The sequence below is a fragment of the Chiloscyllium punctatum genome, chromosome 5, assembly GCF_047496795.1.
Source record: "Chiloscyllium punctatum isolate Juve2018m chromosome 5, sChiPun1.3, whole genome shotgun sequence".
NCBI classification, from domain to species: domain Eukaryota; kingdom Metazoa; phylum Chordata; class Chondrichthyes; order Orectolobiformes; family Hemiscylliidae; genus Chiloscyllium; species Chiloscyllium punctatum.
In genome coordinates, this window is record NC_092743.1 from 142,616,424 (window position 1) to 142,636,849 (window position 20,426).

A 20,426-nucleotide genomic window follows, 5' to 3' on the forward strand; every position below is an offset into this window, starting at 1 on the left:
TAGGGTAGGGGAATGGGTTTGGGTGGGTTTCTCTTCAGAGGGGCGGTATGGACTTGTTGGGCCGAAGGGCCTGTTTCCGCACTGTAGAGAATCTATTCTCAAGCACCCCGCCATGATCCCTGCTCATCCTCTCTGTCAGACTTGCTGCAGTGTTCCATCGAAGCTCAGCACAGGCTGGAAGAGCAGTACCTTCTTTTCCTTTAGCTTTCTGGATTCAGTATTGAGTTTAATAATTTTATGGTTTGAGGACCTTCTCCCATCTCCTTACCTTAACCCCTGCATAGCAGACCTTGTCATAACATGGGCTGCTACCACAAGCAATCATTGTCAACTACGAATAATTCCCATTCACAGCTGTTGAACCTCCCAGGCTGACCATTACCCATTCCTTCGTCTGCCCAACTCTTTAATTTCTATAGGCTTAGTCTCCTCCAATCTTTTAGTCCCTCACCCCAACTTCAGGATATGTACCAACCTTTTTCCGAGCCAAAGTAAATTCTGAAATGTTATGGACTGGCCAGACCCCCTCAAAACATTTCAAGAATGTAACCCAGATCCTAACTTTTCTAGTTTTAGCAGGTTTAAAGTAGATATTCCAGGGGTGATGCAGCTGGCCCAACTACTCAGTTTTAAGCAAAACAGGATTCACTTACACATGAACTAAATAAAGCCAAATTTAGAATAACATAACTATTTGAAAACCCAGTCAATACTCTTGCACCTTAACAGAAACAGATTGGGAAACAGATTTTGGAAAGGTGCAGAAGCCACAGGGTCGTTGTCATGGGCGACTTCAACTTCCCAAATATTGATTGGAAGCTCTTTAGATCAAGTAGATTGGATGGGGCGGTGTTTGTGCAGTGTGTCCAGGAAGCTTTTCTAACGCAGTATGTAGATTGTCCAACCAGAGGGGAGGCCATATTGGATTTGGTACTCGGTAACGAACCGGGACAAGTGGTGGGCTTGTTAGTGGGTGAACATTTTGGTGATGGCGACCACAATTCTGTCACTTTCACCTTGGTTATGGAGAGGGATAGGTGCACACAACAAGGAAGTTTTTACAATTGGGGGAAGGGAAATTACGATGCTGTAAGACAGGATTTGAGGAGCATACGTTGGGAGCATAGGCTGTCAGGGAAGGATGTGGTGGAAATGTGGGACTTTTTCAAGGAGCAGATACGACGTGTCCTTGATATGTATGTACCGATCAGGCAGGAAAGAAATGGTCGTGTGAGGGAGCCTTGGTTGACGAGGGAGGTTGAATGTCTAGTAAAGAGGAAGAAGGAGGCTTACATAAGGTTGAGGAAACAAGGTTCAGACAGAGCAGTGGAGGGATACAGGATAGCCAGAAGGGACCTGAAGAAAGGGATTAGGAGAGCTAAGAGAGGGCATGAAAAATCCCTGGCGGATAGGATCAAGGATAACCCCAAGGCATTCTATGCGTATGTGAGAAACCTGAGAATGACGAGAACGAGGGTAGGTCCGATCAAGGACAGTGGTGGGAGACTGTGTATTGAGTCGGAAGAGATAGGAGAGGTCTTGAACAAGTACTTCTCTTCAGTATTTACGAACGAGAGGGACTGTATTGTTGAAGAGGAGAGTGTGAAACGGACTGATAAGCTAGAAGAGATATCTGTTAGGAAGGAAGATGTGTTGGACATTTTGAACAACTTGAGGATAGACAAGTCCCCCGGGCCTGACGGGATATATCCTAGGATTATGTGGGAAGCAAGAGAGGAAATTGCAGTACCGTTGGCAATGATCTTCTCGTCTTCACTGGCAACGGGGGTGGTACCAGGGGACTGGAGAGTAGCGAATGTTGTGCCCCTGTTCAAAAAAGGGAATAGGGATAACCCCGGGAATTACAGGCCAGTTAGTCTTACTTCTGTGGTAGGCAAAGTAATGGAAAGGGTACTGAGGGATAGGATTTACGAGTATCTGGAACGGCACTGCTTGATTAGGGACAGCCAGCACGGATTTGTGAAGGGTAGGTCTTGCCTTACAAGTCTTATTGAATTCTTCGAGGAGGTGACCAAGCATGTGGATGAGGGTAGAGCAGTGGATGTAGTGTACATGGATTTTAGTAAGGCATTTGATAAGGTTCCCCATGGTAGGCTTATGCGGAAAGTCAGGAGGCATGGGATAGAGGGAAATTTGGCCAATTGGATAGAAAACTGGCTAACCGGTCGAAGTCAGAGAGTGGTGGTAGATGGTAAATATTCAGCATGGAGTCCAGTTACAAGTGGAGTTCCGCAGGGATCAGTTCTGGGTCCTCTGCTGTTTGTAATTTTTATTAATGACTTAGATGAGGGAGTCGAAGGGTGGGTCAGTAAATTTGCAGATGATACAAAGATAGGTGGAGTTGTGGACAGTGAGGAGGGCTGTTGTCGGCTGCAGAGGGACTTAGATATGATGCAGAGCTGGGCTGAGGAGTGGCAGATGGAGTTCAACCCTGCCAAGTGTGAAGTTGTCCATTTTGGGAGAACAAATAAGAATGCGGAATACAGGGTTAATGGTAGGGTTCTTGGTCAGGTGGAGGAACAGAGGGATCTTGGGGTCTATGTACATAGATCTTTGAAGGTTGCCACTCAGGTGGATAGAGTTTGTAAGAAGGCCTATGGAGTATTATCGTTCATTAGCAGAGGGATTGAATTCAAGAGTCGTGAGGTGATGTTGCAGCTGTACAGGACTTTGGTTAGGCCACATTTGGAGTACTGTGTGCAGTTCTGGTCGCCTCACTTTAGGAAAGATGTGGAAGCTTTGGAGAGGGTGCAGAGAAGATTTACCAGGATGTTGCCTGGAATGGAGAGTAGGTCATACGAGGATAGGTTGAGAGTTCTCGGCCTTTTCTCGTTGGAACGGCGAAGGATGAGGGGTGACTTGATCGAGGTTTATAAGATGATCAGAGGAATAGATAGAGTAGACAGTCAGAAACTTTTTCCCCGGGTACAACAGAGTGTTACAAGGGGACATAAATTTAAGGTGAAGGGTGGAAGGTATAGGGGAGATGTCAGGGGTGGGTTCTTCACCCAGAGAGTGGTGGGGGCATGGAATGCGCTGCCCGTGGGAGTGGTAGAGTCAGATTCATTGGCGACCTTTAAGCGGCATTTGGATAGGTACATGGATGGGTGCTTAATCTAGGATAGAAGTTCGGCACAACATCGTGGGCCGAAGGGCCTGTTCTGTGCTGTATTGTTCTATGTTATGATGCTTTTCCAAATACTTACAGCATCTCATTCAACATCCCTTGGCAAAAAGGTAAATTCAAACACAGGATAGATGTCCGAGAGAGGGAGGATCAGCATGGAACTGCTTCTGTGGGTCCCTATAGCTTCTATGGGTTCCTAGCTAAAATTTAACCAGCAGCTGCATACAAAACCAGCTTGTTAAAACCAAACCAAATTAAACTGTGAACTGGGAGAGAGCTGGCCACTCCCCTTCCATTGTACAAATGTTTATTAAAAAAAAGACTTAAAAGCCTCTTCAAGTAGATAAACCCAGACATATTGGAACCTCTGCCTTTACGACCCCTTTGAAAGAAAAAGGCAAGGACAACATAACCTTATTAAAGGAGCAGCACCATCACTGGATCCGAATGTTAACTCGACCCGAGAGTCAAAGAATGATTATGGTAGAGCAGAAGACCATTCACCCTATTGTTTGTGTCAGCTGTCAACTAGTCACCATAATCATTACGAAATCCAAATTATACTCTGGATTTAAACTTGGAAATTAAACCAGTTTTACATCTTTTGTATGTCAAAAGTCACGCCTTTAATGCGATGTTATGTTTTTAATATTTTTGTACTAGATTTTGTTTGTTTTGGTTAATGATTTTGTTCCCATTTTGTTCTTTCTGGATAATATACATGAATGACTGTATAATACACCAAGCTTCAATAAAATTTCTTATCTTGAACCTTTAGCAAAACATCTGTTAACAGCAGAACTGATCACTTCATATTTTCATATCACTTCTCTGTTCTATTTAGTGGGACTGTATATCTTGGATGCTTTGTGTCTAGGCTCACTTGTATTTCGCCACCCCATCCAGTATCCGTCCACTGACACCCTTATCCGCCTGGCTGAACTTGTCCTCACCATCAACAACTTCTCCTTCCAATCCTCCCACTTCCTCCAAACCAAAGGGGTAGCCATGGGCACCCGCATGGGCCCCAGCTACGCCTCCCTGTTTGTCGGATACATGGAACAGTCCAACTTCCGCAGTTACACCGGCACCACCCCCAACCTGTTCCTCTGCTACATTGATGACTGTATTGGCACCGCCTTTGCTCCCACGAGGAGGTAGAACAGTTCATCAACTTTACCAACAACTTCCACCCTGACCTCAAATTCACCTTGACAATCTCAGACACCTCCCTCCCCTTGACCTCTCCATTACCGTCTCTGGCGACCGACTAACCACAGACATCTACTACAAGCCTACCGATTCCCACAGCTACCTACACTACACCATCTCCCACCCTACCTCCTGTAAGAATGCCATCTTTTATTCCCAATTCCTCAGTCTCCACCACATCTGTTCCTAGGATAACCAATTCCACCTCAAAGTCCCAGATGGCCTCCTTCCATGATCACAACTTCCCTTCCCACGTGGTCGATGATGCCCTCCAGCACATCTCCTCCACTTCATGCACCACTGCCCTTGAACCCCACCTCTCCCAACGCAACAATGATAACCGCCCTGATCCTCACCTTCCACCCCACCAACCTGTGTATATTGCCTCATCCTCCACCACTTCTGCCACCTGCAAACGCACCCCACAACCAGAGATATATTTGCCTCCCCATTCCTGTCAGCATTCCGAAGAGACCATTCCCTCTGCGACTGGTTAGTTAGGTTCATGCTACCCCCCCCCCCCCCCCCACCAGCCCACACTCCACTCCTGGGACCTTTCCCTGCCACCTCAGGAAGTGCAAAACCTGTGCCCACACCACTCCCCTCACCTCCATCCAAGGCCCCAAGGGATCCTTCCACAACTGTCGGAAATTTACCTATACCTCCACAAATGTCATCTACTGCAATCTACTGTGGTTCCCTCTACATCGGGGAGACAGGATGTCGTCTTGCAAATCGTTTCGGAGAACATCTCTGGGACACCCGCACCACCAACCCCATCGCCCCGTGGCTGAATACATTGGTCTCCAGCCTCCAACTTGGCACTGCCCTCCAGACCTGTACATCAATCCCCCCTCTGACCTAAGACCTTCTCGCTCAACTTAAACCACCTATCATTTCCTCAGCTATCCGCTGCAACCCCCCCTTCCCATTTATCTCTCAGCACCAGTCCCCAAGCCTCATTCCTGATGAAGGGCTTATGCCCAAAATGTCAATTCCCCTCCTCGGATGCTGCCTGACCTGTTGTGCTTTCCCAGCAACAAACTCTCAACTCACTTGTATTTCAGTAAATATAGTATAGTGTATACTTTTATCTCATTGATTTCAGCGAGGTATATAAATCCGAGATTGGAAATGCTCATGTACTGATGCACTGCGCCACTGTTATTTTCATGGTTAAATAATGTTTATATTCAGCTTTGTCAGTTTGAGTTGAAAAGATGGGTGGAGAATATTTCCCATTCCCTAGGAAAATCCAAATAAAATGAGGCTCTATTAAAATACACGTGGGATATGGGCATTATTGAACAAAGTTTTCATTTGTTGCCATTGAATTGAGTGACCTGCTGAGGCCACTTCAGATGGTAGTTAAGCGTCAGCCCCGTTTCTATGGATCTGAAGTTGCATGTAAACCAGGCCAGGTAAGGATGGCAATTTCTGTCCCTGGAAGACATTCATGAACCAGATGGGTTTTTACAACTATCGCTGATCGTATGTGTTATCTGATTAGACTTTCAATTCTAGCTTTTCTTTATTATTAATTGAATTCAAGTTCCATGACCCATGTCCCAGAGGTTTAACTTGTTGGCTGGGTTACTAGTCCTCTGAGATGATGAAAGATCTCAATATTGTAGATGCACTCACTGCAGTGGATACCATGAATAGTTCTATAGTTGGCGATGGATGCTGTGGGAAGTTAACAGGTTTTGGCATTGTTTTGAAATAAGACTTTATCTTGCATTGCAGAGTGAAATAGAAAGCCTTGACAGTGTAAGTTCCATTGTTGTATTTCTGTAGCGTAAGCAGAAACTGGCAGAGTCAAACACTGCCTGTGTGAAATGTCTATTTATTTATTATTCATGCTATGTGCTCTCATCACTGCAATTAACTTCAAAAGAGCACAATTGTGATACTTGACAGATTTTTTGCTAGCATAGACTGTAGGCTTGCAGTCACTTGCTGGTATTATCATGTTCTGATTGACAGTGTTATTTACATGAACAACTGCACTCCATTTTCCAGCTTAATGCTTTTTAAAATACAAAATAGGGGGCAAGGGCAGGATTAGAGTCTGCCACAGCTCATTTCTCTAAATTATTGGAAGTGAGGTGAATCTCTGTAATAAGGTCTCATAGTAAATACTAGAAGAATTTTTTTTTTCTCACTGCGAAAGATTAAGTGCAAAGTATACTACCATGAATGACTGTTAAAGTGGAGTCATTTGAAGCCATGAGTTGTGTCAGTAGTTAAGTGTGATTTGAATAATTAATTGAGTTTGGAGATAACCAAACTCTAAATGCTAAATAGTTGTGTTTTGTACTGCAAAGACTAGTTCTGTTATTGCACTATTGAACTCAATTTCACCTGACTGAATAGTGGAACAGTTGCATGGAATGCAAATCTTGAAGGAAATTTGTATATTGTGTTTAGTTAGGACTAACTGATCTTGCAGTGTTATTGCACGTAGAGCGCTAAGATCAGGCAATCAATTAATGTCTGAGAGTTAGAAATTGAGGGATGATTAGATCAAGAAAGATGGTAGAAAGGGTGCCTTTTATACCTAAAAATAATTGCCACTGAGAGAGAGTATGTATCTTCAGTCAGCACTTGAGGATAAAATGGGAGAAAATTGGTCAGTCTGACCAGTCAAATCAAAGTGCCATTAAAGAGAGAGCATTAATGTTAAATGAGTAGATACACTTTCAAGGTTTGCATTTCACATACATCAAACTTGCGCAAAAGCTGCTTAAATCAGCTGAATCATTTTTATACTTTATTGGAAAGATTTGAACACTTTACAGGGCCAGCTTTTATTACATATTACTACATCTTAGCAATGATGACAAGCTGTCACACGACACCAGGTTTATTTGAAATCACAGGCATTTGTTTGGTGTCGTGTGACTTCTGACTTTGCCCACCCCAGTCTAACAGTGGCACCTCCACATCATGTCATATAGGCCCACCCACCCTGTTGGGAAGGGCGTTCAAAGATTTTGACCCATTGATAATGAAGTAACAATGCTGTGAATCCACGTGGATCATATGACTGGAAAGGAAACCTATTTGTTGTTGCCATGTGTCTATCCTGTTCTTCTAAGTTATAGGTTAGGAAGGTGCTGTTAAAAGATCCTTAGTGAATTAATGCAGTGCACCTTATAGATGGGATATACGGCTATCACTGTGCATCAATGGTGAAGGGAGTATATATTGAAAATGATGGCTGGGGTGCCAACTGAGCAGACTACTTTTCTAGCTATGGTATTGTGTGGCTGAAATTCATAGTGGGGGATTCAGTGATAATATTGAACTTGATGGGGCAATGGTAATCTTTTTAAATTTGCCACTTGTGTGGCCTGTATGTTGTTTATCACTAATCAGTCCATACCTTGATGTCTTGATTTTGCTGTATATGGACATTGACTGTTTCAGTGTCTGGAGTTGCTGGGAATAGTGCTGATTATTTTATCATCAGGCAACATTCCCATTTCTGAACTTTGAAAGATAGAAGGTCGTCGAGGAAGAAATTGAAGATGGTTGGGCCAGGATATTTATTCTCTAAATGGGGAGAAAATCCAGAAGTCTGAAATGCAAAGATACTAAAGTTTTAGTCCAGGATTCTCTTGACAAAACCTGCAAAGTTTATCTTAATATTTAGGAAGGCAAATCTACTGGGGGGGGATCTAATCAAAACTTACAGAATACCGAATGGCCTGAATATGCTTCCATTGGTAGGAGCCTAGGACCTGAGGGCAGAGCCTTAGAGTAAAAGGAAGACCTTTTTAGAACAAGATAAGGAGAAACTTCTTCAGTCAGAGTGTGGTGAGTCTATGGAATTTATTGCCGCTAGGCTGCGGAGGCCAGGTCACTCCGTATTTTTAAAACTGAGATAGGTTCTTGATTGTCAAGAGGATCAAGGATTACTGGGAGAAAGCAAGAGTAAATGATTTTGAAACTGATCAGCCATTATTGAATGGTGGAGCAGACTTAATGGGTTGAATGACCTAATTTTTGCTCTTATGTCTCATGGTCTTATAATGTTATTCCTGAGAAATGCCTGCAGTGTTGTCCTGAGGCACAGATAAATTATCTCCAGCAGCAATAATCTTCCTGTCTTCCAGGTGTGACTCCATGGAGAGTTTTTCCCCTAATTCCCATTGACACCAATGTTGATTGGCATTTTGATGCCATACATTAAATGCTGCCTTGATGTCAAGAGCAGTCACTTTTTCCTCACCTCAGGAATTCAGCTAATTTCTCAATGTTTGAACCGAGGCTGTAATGAGATCTGGAGTGAAGTAATCCCAGTATAGTCCAAACTGAGCAGCTGACAATTGAGAGTTGACTAGATATTGAGTGGTATGGGTTATTGGCTGGATTAGGTTCTTCCTGCTTTTTATGCAAAGTGACATACCTGGGCAGTTTTCCACATAATGAGTAACTGCACTGGAACAGCTTGGCCAAGGGCATGGATAGACTGAAGCATATCTTGAGTACTGTTGCTGTAATGTTTTCAGGGCTTTTGCAATATCCATTGTCTTCAGTTGTTTCTTGTCATCAGTTGGATTGAATCAAAGTAACTGCGGTTCTCAGGCGATGGCTGAAATGGATTATTCGCTGCATTTCTGGCTTTAAAATGGATGCAAATACAAAAGATTTGTCATGCCTCACTGGAAAAATGTGTTGGAAATCAATCCCTGCTATTCCTTGAGTTATCACAAAAGTTAAATTATTTTACTAAAGTATGCAAAGTTCCCAATTTAGCCATCTGATAGACTTTGGTAAATGGGAACATGTGGACAAGGTTAGATTCTAACCACTGTAAATACCTGTGAGTTGTTGCCATATAAATCTACTAGTTAAACCTCTAATCCCCTTATAAAACCCTCTACAAGCATGTAAACAGGCCAAATTAAAGTGATGTTACGGAAGGACGGAAGAAATACTGGGGCAATAGAACAATAGCTCAATTCAGGTGCTTTTCTTTATTCACTTTTGGAATGTGGGTATCTCTGGCGCACCAGCATTTATTGACTGTCCTGAGATATCCTTGAGAAGGTAGAGGTGAGCTGCTGCCTTGAACTGCAGCCGTTTTCCCACTGTGCCCTTAATGGAGGGAATTTCAGGATTTTGATCAAGCGACAGTGAAGGAAGAGGGATATATTTCCAAGTCAGGATGGCGAGTGACTTGTAGTGGAACTTGCAGTTGTTGGTGTTCCCATGTATCTGATGCCTTTGTCCTTCTAGATAGAAGTGTTTGTGAGTTTAGAAGGTGCTGCCTTAAAAACTTTGGTGAATTTCTGCAGCATACTGCAGTTCAGTTACTAGTGGTATACTGCAAAGATCTGTTTTGTGTTCACGCTGTTTGTCATTGTTATGGTCTGGATGAGGGCATAGAAGGATGGGTTAGTAAATTTGTAGATGACACTAATGTCTGTAGAGTTGTGGATAGCACTGAAGGATGTTGTAGGTTGCAGAGGGAATAGATAAGCTGCAGAGCTGGGTTGAGAGGTGGCAAATGGAGTTTGGTCCCAAAACAGATCCTTGTGTCTCACCACTAATAACCGAATATCTTCCATCAACCACCACTCGCTGCTTTCTTACAGAAAGCCAGTTTCTAATCCAAGCTGCTAAATCACCCTCAGTTCCATGCCTCTGAATTTTCTCCAACAGCCTACTATGTGGAGCCTTACTGAAGTCCATGTACACCAAGTCAACTGCCCTACCTCATCCACATGTTTGGTCACCATCTCAAAAAAACTCAGTGAGGTTTGTGAGACATGACTTGCTCTTGGCGAAATCATTTGACTATCTGCAATCAAATTGTTGCTTGATAGATGATGATAAATCCTATCTGTCATAATCCTTTCCAAAATTTTTCCTATAACAGACGTAAGGCTCACTGGTATATGATTACTGGGTCATCTCTACTGCCCTTCTTGAACAAGGGCACAACATTTGCAATCCTCCAGTCCTCTGGTACTAAACCTGCAGACAATGAAACATCAAAGCCAAAGGCTCCAACACCTCCCTAGCTTCCCAGAGAATCCTCTGATAAATCCCATCTGGTCCAAGGGACCTATATATTTTCACTCCTCCTAGAATTGATAACATTTCCTCCTTACTAATGTCTATCATTTTAAGTCTAATATCTCATTCTTCTCCTCTACAATATTCTTCTTTTCCTGAGTGAAAACCAATGAGAAATATTCATTTAGCACCTCTCTGATCTCCACAGGGTCCACACGCAACTTCCTACTTCCATCTTTGTACCTATTCCTACCCTAGTCATCCTTTTATTCTTCACATACGTATAGAAAGCTTTAGGGTTCTCCTTTATTCTACCTGCTAAAGACAGTTCATGTTCTCTCTTTGCTCTTCCTAACTCTCTCTTTAAATCCTTCCTAGCTAATCTGTAACTCTCTATCACTTCAACTGAACCATCTCGTCTCATTGTCACATAAGCCTCCTTCCGCTTAACTAGAGATGCAATTTCTGTAGTAAAGCACAGTTCCCTTACCTTGTCACTTCATCCCTGCCTGACCAGGACATATCTATCAAGGGTATGCAATATCTGTTCCTTAAACCAACTCCAGATTTCGATTGTCCCCAGCCTCTGCATTTTGCTATCCATTTTATGCCTCCTAAGTCTTGTCTAATTGCATTATAATTGTCCTCCTCCTCCCTTCCCCCCCCCCCCCCCAATCGATAACTCTTGCCCTGTGGCATGTACCTATCCCTTTCCATCGCTAAACTAAACATAACCGAATTATGGTCACTTTCTCCAAAGTGCTCACCTACCACTAAATCAAACACCTGGCCTAGTTCATTACCAAGCACCAGATCCAGTGTCACCTCCCCTCTTGTCGGCCCTTTGACATATCACTGTGTCAGGAAACCCTCCTGCACACATTGGACAAACTCTGATCCATCAGAGTACTAGACTTTTAGCAATTCCAGTCAATGTTGAGGAATTTAAAGTTCCCCATAATGACTACCCTGTTCCTTTCACTTCTGTTTTGCTGATCCTATCCTTCACATCGCTGGAGCTTGCGGAGGCCTATAAAATACTCCCAGCAGTGTGACCTCTCCTCTCCTGTTTCTTACCACAGCCCAATACTACCTCAGTAGATAAGTCCTCGTCAAAATTTCTTTCAGCTACCGTTATACTATCCTTGACTAACAAGGCCACACCTCCCCCTCTTTTACTGCCTTCCTGTTCTTAATTCATGATCTAAACTCTGGAACCTGCCACATCCATTCCTCACCCTGCTCTATCCATGTCTCCGAAATGGCCACAACATCGAAGTCTCAAGTACTTGTCCATGCTGCAAGCTCACCTACCTTATTTTGGATACTTCTGTTGTTCAAACCAGCTTGCTTTCTGCCAGCACATTCCTGTCTCAGAACCATGAGATCATGCTGCAGCTGTACAAAACTCTGGTGCGGTTGCACTTGGATTATTGCGTACAGTTCTGGTCACCGCATTATAGGAAGGATGTGAAAGCTTTGGGAAAGGGTTCAGAGAAGATTTACTAGGATCTTGCCTGGTATGGAGGGATGGTCTTACGAACAAAGACTGAGGGACTGGAGGCTGTTTTCATTAGAGAGAAGGTTGAGAGGTGACTTAATTGAAACTTTTAAAAAGAAATCAGAGTTAAGGTGGACAATTAGAGCCTTTTTCCTCGGATGATGATGGCTAGCATGAGGGGACATAGCTTTAAATTGAGAGGTGATAGATATAGGACAGATGTCAGAGGTAGTTTATTTACTCAGATTTGTATGGGCATGGAACACCCTGCCTGCAACTTTAGTAGATTCACCAACTTTATGGGCATTTTAAATGGCCATTGGATAGACAAATGAATGAGCATGGAATAGTGTAGGTTACATGGGCTTCAGATTGGTTCCACAGGTCAGCGCAACATCGAGAGCCGAAGGGCCTGTACTATGCTGTAATGTTCTATGTTCTATAACCTGTAGATAGTACACATTGATGCTACTGAACTTTGGCACCCTCCCAAACATCCACTCCCTCCATAACCAATCAAGTGGGCTCCTTTGGTCCCAATTTTTGTCAAGCTTCTTGTGTGTTGTTGGAGCTGCACACATCCAGGCAGGTAGGCAGTATTCCATTGTACTCCTGACTTGCGCTTTGTAAATGACAGGTCAGCTTTGGGGAGACAGGAGGTGAGTTACTTACCACAGTACTCTCAATCTCTGACCTGCTTTTGTAGCCACTGTCTTTATGTGGTGAGTCCAGTTGAGTTTCTGGCCAATGGTAACTCCCAGTATATTGATAGTGGAGGATTCGATGGAGGGGCTTTTGCTTCCCAAGTCCTGTGTTTCTCTGATATTTCCCTTCAGATCCTTTCACTTCACAGGAGGCAGTCGTTCACACATGATAAAGTTCCTGACTTGTTTAATAAAAACAGCAGCTTACAGCAACTGGTTGGAGAAAACAACTGGCTTTCTTTAGCTGCAAGGTAAAAAAATGACTGCAGATGCTGGAAACCAGATTCTGGATTAGTGTTGCTGGAAGAGCACAGAGTTCAGGCAGCATCCGAGGAGCAGTAAAATCAACGTTTTGGGCAAAAGTCCTTCATCAGGAATAAAGGCAGAGAGCCTGAAGCGTGGAGAGATAAGCTAGAGGAGGGTGGGGGTGGGGAGAAAGTAGCATAGAGTAAGCTTTAGCTGCAAGCATTTTACTGGAGCAAAAGAGAGACATGCATGTGTGCACTTGCGCACTCTTCCATAGGTGCAAAGGGCTTCTCACTGTAACATTCACACCCTCAAGCCATGTATAACTGGTCACAATTCCACAAACCAACACTTAGTTTTTGCAGACCTTATCTCTCATGCCATAGTGCCATGTCATCTGTTAATCCCTTCTCCACTTTTTGGAAAGCAGCGGTGTAAATGCTATTTGTGTGAGTTTCAGTACCTTGCTTTTAAAAAGTACAGCAGTTCTATCCTCAAGTCTTTTTTTTAAAACCGTCCTTTTCCCAAATTGATACATGATCAAAAAAATACCTAAAAGGACAGTGCTTCAACTTTGTACTTTGCACTGCTCTGCTGGGTCTTTCCCCCCCCCAAAATTGACAATAAGAATATTTGTGGAATATTCCACCATGCTTGGCTTTGGAAGTACTGCAGAGCTTAGCTTTATAAGGTCACCTCTCAGCCTCCAATGTTCCAGGGAAATAAGCCCAGCCCACTCAAAGTTCTAGATCCATTCAATGTCTGTCCCATTTAGCACAGTGCCATTGCTACATAACACAATAGATGGAATTCCCAACATGAAGTGGCACTTCAGCTTCACAAACGCTGGTTGGTGGTGAATTCTGCTAACACTGTCCTAGAATGGCATATAGTGAGGACTAAGGGTCAAAAGTCAAAGTAGATTTTTGCCTCACATTGGTTATCTCATTATTTGCTGCAAGCACAGTCTGACAGCTATGTCTATTAGGATTCCAAATCCATGGCCTCCACTTGTCTTAAAATTTAAACTGTGTCATACCATTTCATAAACCTGAATTCTTTACTATCCCTTTTGCTTACTCCATTTTTGAGTCTTGTCTGCCCTGCATACCTAGGTCTAGGCTAGTATAACAAGAGGAGTATTGGCCTTAATACCAACCATTAGGAACTAACACTATACATTACTGTCCAGTCTGAAAATCAAGCATTCACTGCTACTTTGTTTTTGCCCAATGACTAATTTTGTATCCAATGTTGCACTATAGCTTTAATCACTTGAATTTTATGAACAAGTCCATTATGAAAGCTCTTTGAAAGTCCCATTTATATGAAGCAACTGTAAAACTGTTGTCACCCCTGTTAGTTCAAAAAGATCTCAATAGTCAAACGAAAATTATCTGCAAATCAGTGTGAAGTGGGAAGTTTTGCTCTGTATGTAATCCTATACTTTACCTGTCCTGGCAGTGTCGTGGGAGTTTGATTTTCAGGTTAAGAGTAGAAGCAGCTTTACTTTGTATCTAAACCTGTGCTGAGTGAACCTTATTTTTACTTTAAAAGAATGATCTAGGTTTGAATGAGTTTGCCCTTTTTCTCCTCCATTTAAGCAGTTTTTTTAAGATCCTCCAGTTCATATCAAAACGTTGCATTCCACGGGGATCCTCTGAAACACTTGAGCTCAGTCACATTGTGGTGCCATCCATATGTAGAAGAAAAGACTTGTGTTTTATCTTGTGCCTTTAATAGTTTACAGTCAGTTAAGTAGGGAAGGATGGCAAGAATAATGTAAAGGTCCTGTTACAGCATTTATAATGCTTGGGCCTACACAGATGGAATTTAAAATGAATTAATTAAATATCAAGTAAAAGTTATTCTTCTCAATAGTATGAAGCAACTGGATTGTTCTGCAAAAACTAAACATCTTATTTACTGATATCCTCTAAGAAGGAAATCTGTCGTAATTTTGGTCTGGCCTAGGTGTGACCCCAAAGGCACCAAGTTATGATTGTCAGTACCCTTCTTCAATGGCCTAGCAACCCACAGTTGTATCAAACTGATACAAAAGATACTAAGAGGTCAGAGACTATAAAGCAGTTATTAGATTCAGTTGGTAGCAAAATTGAGCTGAGTTTGCTGAATCTTGATGCAAATAACTACCAGTACTTGCAGTGGGTACTGACAGTCAAAGTGAGGGAAATGTCCATGTGAACTCCTCCTCACCGTTGTTGCATGTACATCAATCCATAGCAGTATTGTTAGTAGTGATCAACACAGTCCTTGTGGGAACTAAATCCTGTCTTCACATTAAAGGCACCTTCCACGGTGGTTTGCAGCATTCTCACCATGTTAAATGGGGTAGATTGAGGTCAAGTCCAGAGGGGGTGACCTTGCTTGTACAAGCTTTAATGAACTTTCAATGTTTTCTTTGTTCAGAGAGAGCTTTTTGCCACGACCCTGTAAGCTCTGCGAGGTGTGTTAAAGGTTCCTTCAGAAAGCCTGTACTGTACTGTGTTTAATAAATTTGGTTGCTTGTTCGCAGAAGTTGGTGTGTTGCAGTTGCATCAAGTGTGTAAGAACCTCAGGAGTAAAAGAACTTAACAGAAGGATGTTGTTAAACTTGAAAGGGTGCAGAGAAGACGTACAAGCATGTTGCCAGGACTGGAGGGTTTGAGTTATAAGGAGAGGCTGAATAAACTGGAGCTTTCTTCCCCTGGAGTATCGGAAGCTGAGGGGTGACTTCTCTGGCTTATAAAATAATGAGGGGCATGGATAGGGTGAATAGCCAAGGGTTTCCCCCCCCCTGAGTATGGTGGAGTCCAAAACTAGAGAGTGTAGATTTTGGGTGAGACAGGAAAGATATTTTAAAATGACCTGAGGGGCAACCTTTTCATGCACAAGGTGATGCATACAAGGAACAAACTACCAGAGGAAATGATGGAATCTGGTACAATTACAACATCTTAAAAGGCATCTGGATGGGTACAGGAATAGAAGGGTTTAGAGGGATTTGGGCCAAGAGCTGGCAAATGGGACTAGACCAGATTGGGATGTCTACTTGGTGCAGATGAGTTGTACCGAAGGGTTTGTTTCCTTGCTATATGATTCTGATTCTATAATTTGCATGCTGTGAACATAGCTAAGCAGTTCCACAACCAATAAATCAGCTCTGACAGTTCTGTAGTCCTATCATATCCACTTGTAAATAGAGTTGGTGAATTGAATTTACAGGAGAAGGAAACGTCTGCACTAACTTTCCGAGTCTCTGTCAGAACCTCACCAAGTGAATGCAAAAAGCATTGGATGGAGTTATGTCCAGCAGCAAAGGAAGATGTCTGTTGAATGCCAGTCATCTTAGCCCCTGTGTCATTGATTCATTAATGTCTCGGGGGATAGTATACCATGCCTAACACTCTTAAGCTGCTTTATGAATGAAGGTCTGAAATAGAGGTTTCGTTGATTTGGTCATATTTGAAACTTTAGTTGACAGTTCTGCGTACAGCAAGACCTAGACAAAATTCTGACTTTGGCTGAAATGTTTCCTCCACTCAAATACCAAGAAATTATATTTCTCTTTGGTATTCAATGCCATTACCATTGCAGAATCACCCACAGTCAACCTTGTTGGGATTCCCATTGAACAGCACTCTAGACTGGCCTTAAATGCTGTCTGTGAGAATCATCACCTGACTTTCCAAAGCTTGACTGGATGTTCTCCACTTGCCTGGATGAATGTTGCTCCAAGAGCACTTAAACTTAACTTCATGTCAGGTCAAAGCAGCCTGCTTGACTGACATCCAATTCATGACCTTCAATATTGAATTCCTCCTCCATTGCATCTGGATGTATTATCCACAAAATGAATTGCAGCAACTCATCAAAGCTCCTTGCAAACTCATGATTTCTACCACCTCAGAAAACCATGGCAGCAGATTTATGTAAACACTGCCACCTGCAAGTTATACCAATTTCTGACTTGGAGCTATATCAATATCCCTTCATTGCCACTGGGTTAGGATCATGGCATGTGCTAAAACTATTAGTGTTACAATACTAATGGGGTGTAGCGGTTTAAGAGAATGTGTCACCACCTGAGCACGTGTGTGTGAGAGAGAAACCTCTAAGGTCACCCCTCAACTTCCCACTTCTCAGAGGTTAAGAGGATTGGCCATGGGAAATTGCCTATAGTTTCAGGGATGTGCTGGCTAGGTGGATGAGTCATGGGGACTGCATGCTAAATGGATAGGAACAAAGAGAAATAGCTGGAAAAGCTCAGCAGATCTGGAGCAACAATGGAGAGAAATCAAAATTAGTTTTGACTCTTCCACAGAACTGTAGAGATAGGGTCGGGGAAGTGCATCCGGGTGGGATGCTCTTCAGAGGGTTAGGGTGGACTCGAGCTTAATGGCCTGCTTCCACATTGTAGGGATTCTATAATTCTATCCAGCTTAGCCTTATAACTCAAATCCTCCAATCCCGGCAACATCCTGATAAATGTTTTCTGAACCCTCTCCAATTTAATAATATCCTTCCTATAGGGCAACCAAAACAGTACACAATACTTCAAAATTAGCTTCACCGACATCCTGTACAACCTCATGATGTTTTAACTCCCATAACTAGTGATCTGAGCAATGTAGGCAAGTGTGCTAAACACCTTCTTAGCCACCCTGTCTACACCACTTTCAAAAACTGTATCTGAACCCCTAGATCTCTTTTCAGCCACATTACCTAGGGCCCAGCCATTAACTTTCGTAAGTCCTGCTCTTGTTTGTTATACCACAATGCAATATCTCTCATGTATCCAGATTGAACTCCATCTGCCATTACTCGGCCCATTGACCTAATTGATCAAGATCCCTTTGTAACCTTAGGTAACCTTCACTGTTGACTATATCACCAATTTTAGATTAGATTAGATTACTTGCAGTTGGCCCTTCGGTCCAACAAGTCCACACCGACCCGCCGAAGCGCAACCCACCCATACCCTTACATTTACCCCTTACCTAACACTACGGGCAATTTAGCATGGCCAATTCACCTGACCTGCACATCTTTGGACTGTGGGAGGAAACTGGAGCACCAGGAGGAAACCCACGCAGACACTGGGAGAATGTGCAAACTCCACACAGTCAGTTGCCTGAGGTTTGGTCCCATCCACAAACTTGCTAACCGTGCCTCCTAAATTCTCATTCAAATTGTTCATATAAATGACAAACAAAAGTGGACCCAGCCATGATCCCTGTGGAACACCACTGATCATTGGCTTCTAGTCTGAAAAACAGTTGTCCTCCACCACCCTCTGTCTTCTAATGTCAAGCCAATTTTGTATGCGATTGGCAAACTCTCCCTGAATCCCATGTGATCTAACTTTACTAATTAGTCTACCATTTGTAACCTTGTCAGAGGCTTTACTAAAGTCCATGTAGACAATGTCTACTGCTCTGCCCTAATCTAATCTTGTCGGTTACCTTTTTTAAAAAAAACACAATCAGGCTTGAGATACGATTTCCCATTCACAAAGCAATGCTGACTATCCATAATCAGTCCTCGCCTTTCCAAATGCATGTAAATTCTATCTCTCAGAATCCCCTCCATCAACTTACCTACCACTGTCGGACTCACGGTGTAAGATCCCAGGCTTCATATAACCTTTCTAAAATAAAGGTGCTGACATCTTGTGGCAAAGTGAGAAAAAGCACTTGCTGCTAAATATATTATTGTCTAAAATTGATCTCTAATTCTTCTGTTAGAAACTTCCTAAAAGCTGTGCGTGGTGCCTAACAGTGAAGCATTCTGCTCTAGTAGAAAAGCTGAATTAAGAACATCTTTTATGTTTTCATTTTGTTGAGCACCAGTTAGTGAGTGAATCCTAGTAGTGACTTTTGATTGGATAACTCTGACAAGTTTGCCAAATAGTTGTCATTCAAAGAAGAGCCTTTCCATATGAGTACTTGAATCTGTTTGGCTTGTGGAGAAAGCAAATCTAAAAATACACCATTAGCAGACTCTGCAGACTTGAGTCATATCAGGTTATAGCTGAGTTAGCTCTCACTTTCTCCTATCTATGAAGCTGGAGTTTGCGATGCAGAGTTGAACATTTTGATCTGCTTTTTATTATTTATTGTATGGTTTTTGCCTATAATTTTAAGAGAAGTTTAGATGACTGACACCATGGCAGATGATGCAGGTAATGCTTAATATGTGGAATGAACCAAATGTGCTCTGTATGATCTCTTGCTGTCATTAGATCTTTTGCAAAGAATTTTCTCTCATATCTGCAGTTTGTGATGTGCTAGTAATTTGTAGTTTTTTATTCTGCACTGTGATTAAGGATATAGTGAGTTTTGCGTCTCTGTAAATTAGTCAGCTTTCTATTTGATCATAGAAGACCCATAGCCTCTCAGTTTGTGCCTGACTGGCACAATCTAATTTAGAGTTTGTTCATGACCTGAATCAGTCTGATACTGCTGGGAATGCATTTAAAATATTAGACTTGTTCAGAATATGTAGTTAATACAAGCAAAATCATAACTGCTGGCTGTTTCTATATTGATCGTCTCTGTGGAGAAAGAAGGTGTGTTAATATTTCAGGTTAATGACCTCTCATTAGAACAGGAAAAGACTGGAACTACAAACAGGTTTTAAACAAGTGAATAGACAAGGCATTAGGGAAGAACAAAAGGGAAGATTCCTGCTAGAATGGAAGGCAAGAGAAGGATTCAGTGGCTGCGGTAATGGTGCACGCCATCAAGAAATGTTGATGGAAATAGTAAAGAAACAAAAAGGGATAAATAGGATGAGCAGAATTAGTGCCAGAAGCCGCTCTCTCTGCGATAGAGCCATGCAGCCATTGAATACCAGAGGTGGAGTTATCCAACCAAAAGTCACTACTAGGATTCACTCCCTAACTGGTGTTCAGCAAAATGAAAACGTAAAAGATGTTCTTAATTCAGCTGTTCTAGAGCAGAATGCTTCAGTTAAGCACCACGCACAGCTCTTAGGAAGTTTTTCTGCCATCTGCCACATTGGATGTTGGTCAAAGAGCTCACTGGACAAAACCGTTTCCTTCACAAACTGAACTACAGTTTGCTGCTGACCCATGTGTTTAGTTCTTAAAAAAAGGATTTGGTGCATTCAAGGCTGACTGTAATTTATGAATATCAGTTGTTTGAGAGTGCCTCTTGAATATTTACCATGCAAATTGTTTGGGGGTTTCAATAAATGTCATCTTTATAGGTTTCTCTTTCTGAATGCGTTCTGGTTTCAACACCTGGAATACTGTACAGAAGTATTGATGGTGTGTAGACAGCCTACTGCACAGATATTCGTAATTTATAAATTGAGTCTTCAGGTTAGATGGATGGCTAGTTTTGGAAATTATAATGTTGCTTTACTGTTGAAGGCAAAGATATCCATATGTTGAGATACCTTTGCTATATAGCTGACATGGTTTTCCTGAATGTGAAGTGATGGTGTCATTGCTTTGAGTATAAAAGTTAATGACTGCAAGATGTAACACAAATGAAGTGTGTAAAGGCAAAATTATGGAGCATGTAAATATCTTGTGTTTTAAAGCTGTAAAACCGTT

The 20,426-nt window shown here is 42.4% G+C and overlaps 1 protein-coding gene across 16 annotated transcripts in view; it reads left to right on the plus strand.

The window, feature by feature from the left end:
- Positions 1-20,426, plus strand: part of unm_hu7910 (un-named hu7910) — a 230,793-nt gene that overhangs the window by 18,858 nt on the left and 191,509 nt on the right. Inside the window, exon 1 of one of the 16 annotated variants that reach the window (XM_072571560.1) lies at positions 18,862-19,025. The exons of the other annotated variants lie outside the window; for them this stretch is intronic. Within the exon in view, the coding sequence (XP_072427661.1) occupies positions 18,998-19,025 (28 nt within the window). The 5' untranslated portion in view covers positions 18,862-18,997. Of the gene's footprint in view, positions 1-18,861; positions 19,026-20,426 lie in introns of those variants that run through there. 16 annotated transcript variants of the gene reach the window in all.